We start from the raw sequence: 15,261 nt of genomic DNA on the forward strand, positions 1-15,261 counted from the left end.
AAAAACAGTTAGTGTTTTAATTATTGAATATATTCCAAATTACAGATATAACTTTGTTATTTTCTATTATCTTGTAAATGGTAGAGAATAAAAATTTAATATTTTGCAGTTATGTATAACTTTACAAACCCTATCAAATTAGCTATCAAAATGACAGTGTTGCCATTTAAGAAAATCGACGATGACGTCATATCTCTAAATTGGGACACCCTGTATACATTATTATTAAATGTCAAAAAGGACAATTTGAAATACTAATCGACAGGTCTGAGCATTTTCCAAAAAAACAATTAGTATTTGAGATATTGAATTTATTCCACTTTACAGACTCTCTCTGTATACCTTTTATAAAGGATTTAATTATTTTTTATATTACATGGTATAAAGCCAACTACAGGAAAACTTTTTCCTTGTGGATTTTTCTATTTGATGTAAACTTTTTCGTCGGCTATTTATCTAATATTATTTTTTAGTCTTTTATATAATAATAGTTTTAATGTTTTTAATATCGATGGCTTAATGTGAAAACCTTGTATCTCACGATTTACAACTGTTAGAAAAAATCCAAATACACCAGACTATTTTCTACAGCCGAAAAAAGAAACCACGTATATCAATTGCTCTCTTGATTTAGTGTGAATACCACGTATATTTATAACCAAGAATTTGGTACTTAATTTGGCGTGTTTGTTTAAGAAATTCGACTTGGAGAAATGTTTTTTTGTGAACAACAAAAGGTAGTCCGGCATATAGAAACATTTTATAAACCTTAAATCAAAAGATTTGTACTGTATCAACCTAGTATTTGGAGGTGTGCAATAAGCTATGAAAAATGAAAACCTCGTAAATAATCATAAACACAACCTCATTTTAGATGAAAAACACGTATATCGAGATATACGAGGTTATAATAGTTACTTGGGCAAAGGCTCTATATACTGTAAGGATATTTACGTGGTTTTCATAATTAGTATTTGTATTTTCAATTTAATAGCAACATTTAATACTTTCAGCTCTGGGCCAAGATCAGATATTTCGCACCATGAATGCAAGAATATCACAACTCAAAAATTACCATTTTTTGTTTTTTATGAATCTGTAATGGTAATGGGTAGTCTAACATAATGAAAGAGTATTATAACTCAAAATTCAATATAAGACATTATTAAACAATATTAATGTTAAGTTATAATACTCTTGCATTATGTTAGACTACCCATTACCATTACAGATTCATAAAAAATAAAAAATGGTAATTTTTGGGTAGTGATAGTCTTGTATTGATGGTACGATTTGTCTCAATGTGCTCAAATTAAAATATGTAACAGTAGTTTTTGTTTTTAGATTATATTATGCAGAAAATCAGTTTTTTGCCTCTCCTGTAAAATTGTAATTTAATGAGATACGAGGTTTTCACACTAACCCATCGATATGTAACTTCAAATCAAGCATATGTTTTAAGTTGCAGCATGTTGCAGTAATCTAGTAGGCCGTAGAAATTAGCCATTGTGTCTGTGAATATTATTATTATCTGTCAATATTGATGTATATACCCGTTTTAGCATAACTAATCCACTGCATTATTGTTTAAGGTTATAACTCCTTTCCGCTCATTGGTGCTTTGCTGTGAATCCAGACGGGAGATGGAAGAGTGGCTTGGTGCTCTTACTGCTGCTTCCCAGCGCCGGTACAATGAAACTGAACAACCGGATTGCCTTTCGGGACAACATCATTGGTAAGTTATCCTATATAACATCTACATACAGTAAATAAATACACAACGCGTCATAAGTTAGGGATATTCAATAAACTATAAACGGGTGGGGCATAATTTTATTGTATTATTATTTATTTAATTAATAATTATTTATGAATTATTATATTTAATTATCCCTCACTTATGTCTGCAAGTTTATTTAAACCATAGTCATCAGAAATTAAATAATTGTTTAAATATTACGGTGCTATTCCTTTTAAAAATTTGTAATTCCTCAAAAATTAACCAAAATTAAGAAGAAAAAAGGTACTTAAAATTGCTTTTATTGCAAATTATACAACCGGTTGCGGACATAAAAAATGATAATGGAAAAAGAGAATGCTCCAATTGTTATAGGTTAGTGTAGAGGAAAGTTGCCAATTATGGAATACCATTTTGTTTTGGGGATATAAAACAATACCTTTATAGAAATCAAAACAATTTAATGTGACGACACATCAGTCATACATTTTTATATAGTAATTAAAAGCCTTGTATTAAATATCTTAACACGTTAAGCCCCATGTGTACCACACTGGCACACACTCTAGTTTTATCTGGGACCGTGTGTACCTATCAGGCCACAGCGAAGTGTCGTGTTCCTAATGCCGTGGCTCGTCGAGGATCGCATTTGCCGTGCTTTCTTATGTATAAATGTGTGTAAACGGTCTGTGGTAAACAAAATCAGAGGTTGGTCCGTTAAACCACGTGTTCACAAACAGGTTAGGTTATAATTTCTAACATGCTTCAGTCAGTATCGGTTCGAACGTCTAACGAGGCTAACACTATTTTCTCTTCAGTTTTTTGTTAAAAAGTGGAACTAAAAAATAAGATAATGTTCCGTAAAGGACTATCGGAAGACGAACTTCGCAGACTTGCTGAGGAGAGTGACTTTAGTGATAGTAGTATGTCTGAAAGTACGTTTTATGATTCTGATGCCGATCCAGTGTACAATGAAAATGTTACTGATGGTTCTTCAGACTCATACAGTAGTGAATATGAGTCTCGTAGAAAAAAAGCTAAAATTTGCAAACAAACACAAAATTGCAAAGAATTTACTGCAGGTTCTAGTTCTAACCAAAAGGAGGCTGATACAAGAAGGATAGGTAAATTATTTAAGAATGCACAAATTCGGTTTGTACTTTACTTTTTTTTGCTTTGTAGAAAAAGCTGAATCTGCAAACGTTAGCCTGGAAGCTGTTATTGACGATGTATCAAGAAATAAAATAACTGCAGGTCCTAGTTGTATCCAAAAGGAGGCTGATACAAGAAGGATAGGTAAGTTATTTAGGAATGCACAAATTCTGTTTGTAGTTTACTTTTTTTTTGCTTTGTAGAAAAAGCTGAATCTGCAAACGTTAGCCTGGAAGCTGTTATTGACGATGTTGTATCAAGAAATAAAATAACATGGAGCGATGTGCCAAATCCAGATGATCTCAATAAGTTCGAACTATCATTTACTTCAGGAATAAATCAGGAAGAACTCGCAAAACTTACAGACCACAAACCAATAGATTTCTACCTACTGTTTATCGACCGTCAAGTGCAAGATTTGTTGGTTACTGAAACTAATAAATACGCCGAACAAACCATAATCGCTGGTATTGTAAATGAGTCAATAACGAAACATTCGCTTATGAGTAACTGGAGACCAATTGACAGAAAAGAATTGCTTCGATTTTTGGCTCTCATTATTTGGATGGGGTTAGACAGAAAACCGAAACTCAGAAATTATTGGAGTAACAATTTACTTTACAAAAATGAAGTTTCTAAAATGTGTGAAATAAGTAGAAGTCGATTTGAAATATTATTACACTTCTTTCACATTTCAGATAACGAGAGCTGCCCACCTGGAAACAGACTCTACAAAATTTCTCCTCTTGTACAAATACTAAATGAAAAGTTTCAGAAAATGTGTACTCCTAGAGAATCGTTATGTATTGACGAAACTATGGTGCCATTTCGTGGTAGACTTAGTTTTTTGCAATACATTCCTGGAAAAAGACACAAATATGGAGTCAAATTGTTTAAACTTTGCGTCGCAGATGGATATACGTACGCCGTTAAAGTGTACGGTGGAAAAGAGATGCAACCATCTGAAAAGTCGTTAGCATCCAGAGTGGTGATGGAACTTATGCAACCGCTTCTAGATACAGGCAGAAGTTTATATACTGATAATTTTTATACGAGTGTTGACTTGGCTCATGATTTAAATAATAGGAAAACCCATTTAGTCGGAACATTACGTTCCAATAGGAAACATAATCCCAAAGCGGTAGTCAATGCAAAATTAAAAAGAGGTGACATGAAGTATCTACAGAGTAATACAAAAGTTGTTATCGGAAAATGGAAAGATAAACGGGACGTTTTGTTTTTAACGACCAAGGATATTCCTTTGATGATAGATGTTCAAACAAAACGTGGACCTGTTCCCAAACCATCGACCATTGTTGACTATAATTCTGCAAAATCTTTTATCGATGTGTCGGATCAAAAGGCTGCATATAATTCCCCTGTTCGACGAAGTATGAAGTGGTATCGTAAATTGGCTGTGGAATTACTAACAAATACCGCACTTGTGAACTCTTTAGTTCTCTACAAATCTGTTACTGGCAAACATCTCTCAATTACTGAGTTCCGTGAACAGATTGTTCAAAGTCTTTTAATGCCTCAAACAACTTCTGAAAACTCTTTAACAACTTCTGAAAACTCTTTAACAACTCTGCATACGTTGGACGAGAAAGAGAAAAGGGGAAGGTGTTGAGCATGTTACAAGAACTTTTCGAACCGTGAAGGAAGAGCATCAGCGATGAAGAATGCCAAAAGGGTATACACTTTTTGTCCGGCATGTGCCGTTAATACCGCATATATGTGTGTTAAGTGTTTTGTGAATATTCATACATGTTCTTTGAAAAAATAAATTGTTTTTGTATTTTTAAACTTAAAATATCTTAGGGAGAAGGTATTTGATTATCTTCCTGGTGTGAGCCAATATGGCACACATGGTCCACATTAAAACAAATTACAAAAATAATTATAAATAGACCGTGTGTACCCTGTTGGTACATGCTGTTTTTTTACTTAAAAAATGTATTTTGTTTTTATTTTAGAATAGAAATAAATAGTTATACACATTCTTATTTCAAAATTATTAAAAAAATGTTCCGGTCTGACAGAAAAATTATGTCATGATGGTCCGGGGCTTAACGTGTTAATTAACAAAAAAAATCGAACAAAAAAAATCCCAAATGAGTAACTATTATATGGAATATAGGCATAAACCAACATATCAATAACAAAAATAGACATCAACTTCTAAGATCAAATAAATTAGAAAAGAAAATTGTGAAAAATGAAAAAGTAGCTTAATTCACTTGCAGACATCACAGATCCATGTATGAAACTCTGAACTAGCACAATCATAATGAGCCCACTTACACTTAATCCACTATTCCATAATTAGGCACCAACGACTCTCCATATTTGGATTTGTATATTAGTTCAAACTAGTATCAACATTTTTTCAAGTCGTAATGTTTTATTACAGAAGGTCATAAAATATCAAAATAAAGGTACTACTGATATACGCAATAGCTTAACAAGTCCGCTTTCATGCATAATAATCAATAATACTCGTTGAATATATTTTCCTTTGAAATTTTCTGCGAGACGATAAAACAAAACGCGCCTGTCAGACACGTATCGTTCGCGCATCTGACACAGAGGTGTGAATACGATAATAAAGAGAGAGACTGAAATAGATCTTGTAGTACGCTTCCAACTTATATTTTCGGAGAAATCAAGGGATTCCATATTAGGGCACTATTCCATATTTGGTTACTTTCCTCTAGTATAAATTAGACTGGCCTGCATTTCAAAACCTTTTTGGTGAGGTCGGGAGTTAATCGATGACTTTATAATATTTTTTGCACGATTGATCATTTTTGACTGTTTACCGTGACAAATTTTACGTCAGTAGGTGACATTTATTAGCAACTCGACGGTAAGTAATCCAACTCGACGGTAAGTACTCCAACTCGACGGTAAGTAATTCACTTACCGTCGAGTTAAAAAATCTCTTAATTTTAATTTATTTTTTGAAAGAATAAAGAAAACTAACGAATTGTTTATTAATATTGAAACTTATGGTACAATTTGTTAATTTTTCTCTTCAAATACGCGATCAAAGTTGAAAACTTGGAAATATCAATGCCATCATAGAGAAAAACGGTGGATTTAATCATTGAATATTCTGCCCAGAGGCTTCCAGGAGCTTTCAACTGCATATGTATTTGAACGAAATATGCCAATAGAGTCTTTTCTTCGGTTCTTAAATTCTTGCCTTCACACAATTTTTTAAAACTTTGGTAGGTATTTTGATAACGGATTTTGGATTTTTCGGGAATAATTGCGGAACACCCTTCTTCCCAAGCCCGTTCAATTTCTTCAAATTCACTTTCGCTCATTTTAATTTATAATAATCAAAATTGTACTTAAAATTATTGACAACTAAATAAAAACTCAATTCTCCATTGTTGTTATGCACCCTAGTTACTACCTAACAACCAAAGTATCTATCTTGATAAAATGAATGAAACTAGTCAATATGACGAAAATGTTTAATTTTATAATTTATAATGGTATCAATCGTGCAAAAAACGTTATAAGCATGTCGAACGTTAAGGGTAACCGATCTCAGACAATAATTGGAGTCGTCGCTCCGCTCCTCCTCCATACAATAATTGTCTTCGATCGGTATAAAACCCTTACCGTTCTCCATACTTAATATACTATAGTGCATGCTGAATTCAAAAATATAACACATTTTGCTCAACCAGTTAGACGTTAATTTGACTGCCTTTTCTTCAATACAAATGAATGAAAATTTGCAGACATATGCATTCTAGGGATAAATACTTGAATAGTCAAAAAAAAATTATGTTTATTAATTGTTTAAATAGAAAAAAAAAACGATTTTAATGGAAAATAATTCAATGCTCTTGTCTTTTACAATGTAGAAACTTGAAGCTTTTACAGATTGTAGCTAATTATATGAAAGGAACATAACTTCACTTTTTACGTTAATTGTTTATGCCCGAAATAATTAACATGGGCCCGAATGTGTTTGCAGAAGAACAGGCTTACGTAGCATTGAGTCGAGTGCGATCATTAGACGGCTTGCACATCGAAGAACTGAATTGCGATAAATTAACAGGGTCTACACCGTGAAATAGTAAAGCATTAGAAGAGATGGAAAGACTGCAAAAACTTTAATATATGTAAATAATGACTTTGATTTAAGAAATTTATGAAGAAATTACAGAAAATGTACAATGTATATTAGCCCAATAAATGACCGTTTTGGAGTGTAATTTCCAGGGGCAGCTCCGAATTGCATGAAAATTTGGATTTAGGTTCTACTTACCCTCCACTTCAAAGTTGAATTTGTGCCGTTGGTTGCTTTTACTTGGGGGGTGACATTTACCACTTCTCGTGAGGTGAAAAACGCGTGTTTAAAATAAGGCCGGAAATGGATAAATTGGCTTATTTTAAGCACCTTTTGTTATATAAACTTTTTTACGTAAGTCAATACTTTTCGAGTTATTCGCGATTTAAAATGTTGATTTTTCGACAAAAAAACTACCTTTTCAGACGGTTTTTCCCAAATAACTCAAAAAGTAAATATTTTATCGAAAAAAAAGAATGTGTGTGTACTTTGTACGCACGTAAGAAGTTATACTTCTATTATATGATTTAAACGAAATTAATATACTTTTTATTTATATTTTGTTTAAATATTAAACTAATTTATACTTACTACTTCTCAAACATTTTTATTAGAACAGTGCCAAAAATTAAAATAATAAAAGAATAAAACACACACAAACACATTAAACAAGCCACAAATGATGTCTGAAAATTAATTGTCGAAAATTTTTTTAACTAAATACGTATTTTCTGAAAATACAATTATATAATAAATATACTTACAATCATAAAATGTATTAAAAAAAACAAAAAGAAAGTTTATATTGGGACTCGAACCAGCGCTGATAAGAGCGGTTGGTATTGGAATTCACTCGCCTTCTCCGCTTAGCCATGGACACTATGTGTCATTATTTACGAAGATCGACTAACTAAACGGATTAAACTTGTGATATTTTGATATTTTGAAAATTGATCAAATTATTTTAATTTTGAATTGAAATGATTTAGAATTGAAAAAATACAACAAAACATAGAGCAAAAAACCAATATATTAGGTGAATATTGATAGAAATTTTGATGGTAATCAAATTATATAAATAAAAGTATTACATACTATGTATTTTGGCAGATCAAAGGTAGGTTTATACTCATGATACATTAACAATTATTACGTACCTGTTGCTTTTAAAAACTATTTAAAAGTCACTACAATATTATAAACTTTTTTGTTTCTGTCCTCACAACAATAAAGCTAATATATTATACATTTGTTTACCTTTACCTCCAAACCACAGCTGCCATATCGGATAATTTTTGACATGTCATTTGAACATCCAATCAGAACAAAGTTATAATGCGCATGCGCCGGGCTGATAGGTTTTAACATATAAAAAAATCACCCTCTATCGCCGGTAAAGAAGTATAACTTCAAAAATATTTTTAGCAAAAGTGTAGCCTATAAAAAACGAAAGAAATGGTGTACCAGTAAAGTCTACAAATTGAGTAGAAGCAAAGTTGTAGCTCATGAAAAATACGTTCTTATTCGTCTAATTCCAAATCGAATAATTCAACGCGAAATCACTGACGAAAGAAGCGATTTTCCGGAAAACCTTATTAACTTTTTTAAAGTATCGAAAATAAGCTTATTATTTGTTTTTTTACAAAAGTTTACAGCATCAAAAATAAACGAGTTACACTGAAAAAAAAGTTGGCCCCTTTTTTATGTAAAAAAAAAATCGTGAAAACCTGCCTCTATTTAGCACTCTAAATGAAATTAATCGTTTGGCTTTACCATCTATTTTAACTGTATGTGTATTGTTTATATGATCTGTAAGTTTGATTGGTTTGAAGTGATTATTTTTGAAAATATTTGGTTTTATAGTAAAAAAAAAATTCTAAAAATTTTTGAAAAATTTCATTTTTTCAAAATAACTTAAAAAGTATTAGTGATAAGAAATATCTTAAAGAGTAAAAAAATGTAGGTTTTGCTATTATAAATATGCTAGTTTCATTTTGTTTCTCCGTAAGACAAAAATTGGTTAAGATATGGCTGTTCAAAATTTGCATACACTCGTGATTAGTGACCCATTCAAGCTTTCTCAATTATAACCCTTTAAAAAACTAACACTTTAAGCCGTTGAGACTGACAAATCATATAAAAAATAGATAGGTAAGTAAATTGTTTGTAAAGCAGTAGCGATTAATTTCATTTCGGGAGCTAAACACAGCGAGATTTTCATGATTTTTTACAAAAAAAAAAAGAGGGCCAACTTTATTTTGAGCGTAACTCGCTTATTTTTAATGCTAAAACTTTTCTTAACAATTAAAACAAAGCTTATAATAAACACTTTAAAAAAGTTTAAATGGGTTTCTCCCGAAAAGTGCTTAATTCTTCGGTAATTTAACCTTGAAATATTCGATTTGGAATTAGACGAATAAGAACATATTTTTCATGAGCTACAACTTTGTTTTTATTTGATTGATAGACTTTACTGATACACAATTTTTTTGGGTTTTTTATAAGCTACACTTTTGTTAAGGATATTTTTTTCGATAAAATATTTACTTTTTGAGTTATTTGCGAAAAACCATCTGAAAACGTAGTCCTTTTGTCGAAGAATCAACATTTTCAATGGCAAATAACTCGAAAAGTATTGACTTGCGTAAAAAACTCTATAGAACAAAATTTGCTTAAAATCAGTCAATTTCTCCATTTCCGGTCTTATCTTGAACGTATGTTTTTTCACTCCCGAGAAGGGGTGGCTGTCACCTCCCAAGTAAAAGCAACCAACGGCACAATTTCAACTTTGAAGTGGAGGGTAAGTAGAAACTAAATCCAAATTTGCATGTAATTCGGAGTTGCCCCTGAAAATTACACGTTATCGCCGAATTTCCCGTTCATTTACTTGGCTATATATCAAATGTTGAAATAAATGCAAAAACATAAAATGCGTATTATGTACATCGTTTTTTTTTTATACATGACGATATATTTTAATGTTTGAAAAGTGTAGGCCTAAAAAGTAAAAAATAAAAAAATATGAAAAAAAAATTTTTGAGGCACGCTTTTCTTTAGTTACGGGTGACTAAAATTAAAAATATAAAAAAATCAACTAAAAGGCAAAAAATAAAAAAAATAAAACTCGAAGAATTATTCGAAAAAAAACTGTTAGACAAAATAAATATACAAAAATCTCACACATTTGTTGAAAAATTGAAAAAATCTAACACATTCGTTAAAGAAAAGCGTGGAGCGTGTCTTCATCGAATAAACGGATTGAGGATAGATATTTTTTACTTTTTGCGCCCCACGCTTTTCTTTAACGAATGTGTTACATTGTTTTCAATTTTTTAACGAATATATGAGGTTTTTGTATATTTAATCTGTCTAACAGTTTTTTCGAATAATTCTTCGAGTTTGAATTTTTATTATTTTTTTTGGTTTAGTTGATTTTATAATGTTTTTAATTTTAGTCACTCGTAACTAAAGAAAAGCGTTACTTAATTTTTTTTCATATTTTTTTATTAGCTTTTGAAAATGGACTGACTCATTTGCAAACAATTCATCATTTTAATTTCTCATTTCTATCCCAGCGATAGAACAACCAATTATGTGTCGTAAATTGATATGCTGAAATCGTTACTGAGCACAAAGCTAATCTAAATTGTAGAATAAACGTAAATCAAATTCTACGAAACTCTCAAATTTTGTTCAATATTTCATAATCCCAAGAGACACGACCGGTGCGCGGTGTATCGTTTCTTAGAAAACAGATAACGTCGTTTGATTTACGGGCAATATCACAACCAGCAGTTTCCGATTTAGGTCTCTGATTATACAAGATACTTAATTGGTGTATTGATTTCGTAATCAGCCTAGATGAATGGAGAATAAGATATTGGCTTCTGCGAACTTTATGTGCCCACTCGACCTCACAGATTCACATTAAACATATATCAAACTGGTCATGACGATATAACTATCCTCTGTTCAATAATCAAGAAGATACAAAATAATTAATTTTCAGATCCAAAAACCAATTAAGTAACAACCAAATATACAGGGTGAGTCGTGAGGAACTGTACATACTCCTACCTCGTATAGAGGCTCCTATGGGGAATAACAAATGACCATTAAAAAGTGTCTGCTCCCATTGTTTAATAATATAGAGGGCGAGTTTCGCATTTTGACAGAAATTTGTATTCGTCATAATTTTTGAACGGTCAGATCGATGTGTCTCTTATTTTGGCCAATCGTTATACTATTACCACCTAATCAACTAATTTATTCAAACTAGAAAAAAATGAGGTCCGGCTTTAAAAAATGAGTTCGTTTGGGTCTTAGAAAAAATTTCACCCTGTATACGCTTTTTGAAAACTCTAATATGAATTTTACAAATTAGACAAATAGGCAATTAAAACGGCATATTTATTTTTTTCCGCACACGATTACTTATTTTTTTTATAAAAAAATCAAATTTCACTATGAATTAAAAGTTTGGTAAAGTGAACCATAGATTTAAAAAAAATAACTTTTATTACAAAAATTAATTTTTTTTGCACAAATAAGTAATTTATGTTACCATCCAATCAACTGATTTATTCAAACTAGAGAAAAATCAGGTCCGGATTTAAAAAACTAGTTCGTTTTGGTCTTAGAAAAAATTTCACCCTGTATACGCTTTTGGAAAACTCAATATGAATTTTACAAATAAGACAAATAGGCAATTAAAATGGCATATTTATTTTTTTCCCACACGATTACTTAATTTTTTATTAAAAAATCAAATTTGTCAAAATCGGAATTTTAACCTAAAAATGAAAAAAAAAAAAATGAACTCACGGTTTAACTCGCTATAACTCTGTTCCATTTTAATATTTTTTTTTCTGAAATTTTTACAGCACATACCTCTTACCATTGTGAATACTCTGAAAATTGTTGTAGACTTTTAGTCTTCTTCTTGTATCAATTTGATCACGTCTGTGTTAAACTATGGAGTCCAAAAGAAGTGTTATGGGAAGTTTTAGATCTAGACGTGTTATAGAAAAAAAAAAATGGTAAAACTTTTAATTTTAAGAAAAACGTTGTTTTTGTAAATTAATTTTTGTAAAAAAAGTTAATTTTTTTAAATCTATGCAAAAACTTTGCCAAACTTTTTATGCATAGTCAAATTTGATTTTTTAATAAAAAAATAAGTAATCGGGTGGGGAAAAAATAAATATGCCATTTTAATTGCCTATTTGTCTTCTTCTTCTTCTTCTTCTTAGCCTTCTATCGTCCACGTTTGGACATAGGCCTCTCCCAACTCCTTCCATCGGTCTCTATCCTGAGCAACATATTTCCAATTCGTTCCGGCTACTCTTTTAATATCATCAACCCATCGTTGTCTTATTTTTGTAAAATTCATATTAGAGTTTTCAAAAAACGTATACAAGGTGAAATTTTTTCTAAGACCCAAACAAATTACTTTTTTAAATCCGGACCTGATTTTTTTCTAGTTTGAATAAATCAGTTGATTGGGTGATAACATAAATTAAATATTTGTTCAAAAAAAATTCATTTTTGTAATAAAAGTTATTTTTTTTAAATCTATGGTTCACTTTACCAAACTTTTAATTATTCATAGTCAAATTTGATTTTTTTTTATAAAAAATTAAGTAATCGTGTGGGGAAAAAAATAAATATGCCATTTTAATTGCCTATTTGTATGATTTGTAAAAATCATATTAGAGTTTTCAAAAAGCGTATACAGGGTGAAATTTTTTCTAAGACCAAAACGAACTTATTTTTTAAATCCGGGCCTGATTTTTTTCTTGTTTGAATAAATCAGTTGATTGGTGGTAACATAAATTAAATATTTGTTCAAAAAAAAATTAATTTTGGTAATAAAAGTTAATTCTGTTAAATATATGGTTCACTTTACCAAACTTTTAATTCATAATCAAAATTGATTTTTTTATAAAAAATTAAGCAATCGTGTGCGGAAAAAAATAAATATGTTATTTTAATTGCCTATTGTCTAATTTGAAAAATTCATATTAGAGTTTTCAAAAAGCTTATACAGGGTGAAATTTTTTCTAAGACCCAAACGAATCAATTTTTTTAAAGCCGGACCTGATTTTTTTCTAGTTTAAATAAATCAGTTGATTAGGTGACAATAGTGTAACGATTGACCAAAATAAGAGACACATCGATCTGACCGTTCAAAAATTATGACGAATAAAAATTTCTGTCAAAATGCGATACTCGCCCTGTATATTATTAAACAATGAGAGCAGACACTTTTTAATGGTCATTTGTTATTCCCCATAGGGGCCTCTATACGAGGTAGGAGTATGTACAGTTCCCCATGACTCACCCTGTATATCCATATGAAGTCATACATTTTCATAATTATCGAATAACCCTCACACTTAATAAGAGTTATATACTTACTGAAAACTATTCTAGGTTCGTGTGTCGAAAAACAGTTTTCAGTAGAATAGGTAGAAGTTCTCTCTTCTTTTTCTTTATCTACGTTATTGTATAACGATCATCATCATCAGTAGCACGGCAACTCTTTGTGGGTCTTGGCCTCTTCTTCCGGTATTCCGACATATTATGGGCTTTACGCTTCCAGTAATTTTTAAGGTGTTAACGGGTCTTGTTCAGCTTGCTCTATATATCTAAGCCTGGGTCTTATTTTTGGTCTTTTATCCATTAACTTCCTACATCCATACTACGTAAACCATTTTGCACAGTCTTCCAGTATAAAGTCGTGTATGGTAAAAAGATGTACCGTCCTAGCCATACGTTAACTTCTCGCTCTCCCTTGTATATAAATATGTCTTAAAATGTTTCTTTCGAACGTCACTACTAGCTTAAAAAGTCTTACAGGGTTTCTGTGGCAGAAGTAATTAATTACTTTCTAATTATGATTTCTCAGCCAACCTTCTCGTCATGGTTCCAAAACTTCATCATACCAGGTGTTCCCTCTTCCACAATTCCCTTTAGCCGCGTTACTATAATTGTTTAACTTCTCGCAGGCACAACCATTGTGTTATTTACCAGTTGTGTAAACAGTGTAGATAAAGAAGTAGCTCCTCGTTACCAAGTTTGCCGAGGTAGTTGTAGTGCGTCACTATTTCTAGTCTCAGGGACTCAGTAGACATATGATTATTAACTCTTTTTTTCTTTTTATGAAAAATAAAAAATTTATTTCAGAATATGCAACATAAAATAGTTCGAATTTGAATTGAGGATAAAACTAAACCAACTCCCGCAGAATATGTAAAAACATTGGGAAATCCATTAAACTTGGCTATCTGTCGAAAGTTTGGTGGTAATACAAATACATTTAGTAAAACAAAGAAGACCAATACGTCAATGTCACTTTAAAGAATAAAAGTTTTACACTAATTTCAAATTTTGAAATATTAATTTTCTCATAAAGAACTTCACAGAAATAATCATGAATAGCACAAATATGTTAGCAGCGAATAAAGTCAAGCTGCACGGCATGACTTCTACCAAATGGACAACAAAAAATAAAATTACGCAATACAAGGGACTGATTAATTTGTAAACCAGAGAAAGTTTTAAACATTCCTTTGAGCTAATTTTGAATGGTTATAACATAAAACTCCAGGCGACGAGTTCCACTCTGGGCTCCAGGTACCTCAGAAACCATCGCCGTCATGAAATTCGTGCTCAGCGACTCCCAAAACCCCCGGGTAATGGTTGTTAACTGATTTTTAATGACTATAACATAAAACTCCAGGCGAAGATTTCCAACCTGGGTAACAGGTAGCTTGGAGACCATTGCCGACATGAAATTCATGCTCAGCGACCGCCAAAACCCGAGCAAGGGCTATTGACTGATTTTGAATGATGATAACATAAAACTCCAGGCGAAGAGTTCCACCATGGGCACCAGGTACCTTGGAGACCATCTCCGACATGAAATTCGTGTTAAACGACCCCCAAAACCTCCAAGTATAAAAACTGAACTCTTCGTCAATATTTCCCGAGTTACAAATTTTTCATTTTCCATCTCTTCGAGATGTGCTTTGAACATAATAAACTTTTCTTATGCCCAAAATGCAATTTTTATCTGACGGAGATCAATTTAGTTCACAAAATTTCCTGACACTATCCCGAATCGAATGCAAAAAGTTACATGACGATTCATCCTACTGCACAAATTAACTTTACTAGGTTTAATGCTTCGTTGCCGTAATGCTATTGGGATATCCATGAAACTTGGCTGTCTGACGGTAGTTAAGTGGTCATATTTAGTGAAAAAATAAGACAAATA

The 15,261-nt window shown here is 31.4% G+C and overlaps 1 protein-coding gene across 1 annotated transcript; it reads left to right on the top strand.

The window, feature by feature from the left end:
• The first annotated feature begins 2,267 nt into the window (after positions 1-2,267).
• Positions 2,268-4,520, top strand: LOC126886269 (piggyBac transposable element-derived protein 4-like). The gene is made up of 3 exons (XM_050653139.1): positions 2,268-2,862; positions 2,921-3,034; positions 3,094-4,520. Exons 1-3 carry the CDS (start codon positions 2,592-2,594, stop codon positions 4,518-4,520), a joined length of 1,812 nt encoding a protein of 603 aa, XP_050509096.1. The 5' UTR covers positions 2,268-2,591.
• The last annotated feature ends 10,741 nt before the right edge of the window (positions 4,521-15,261 follow it).

Source organism: Diabrotica virgifera, chromosome 6 (assembly GCF_917563875.1).
Source record: "Diabrotica virgifera virgifera chromosome 6, PGI_DIABVI_V3a".
Taxonomy (NCBI): Eukaryota; Metazoa; Arthropoda; class Insecta; order Coleoptera; family Chrysomelidae; genus Diabrotica; species Diabrotica virgifera.

Coding starts and splice junctions, on each gene's coding strand:
- LOC126886269 (XM_050653139.1), top strand. CDS start 2,592: ATGTTCCGTAAAGGACTATCGGAAGACGAACTTCGCAGACTTGCTGAG. Junction 2,863..2,920: donor GGCTGATACAAGAAGGATAG/GTAAATTATTTA, acceptor TTTGCTTTGTAG/AAAAAGCTGAATCTGCAAAC. Junction 3,035..3,093: donor GGCTGATACAAGAAGGATAG/GTAAGTTATTTA, acceptor TTTGCTTTGTAG/AAAAAGCTGAATCTGCAAAC.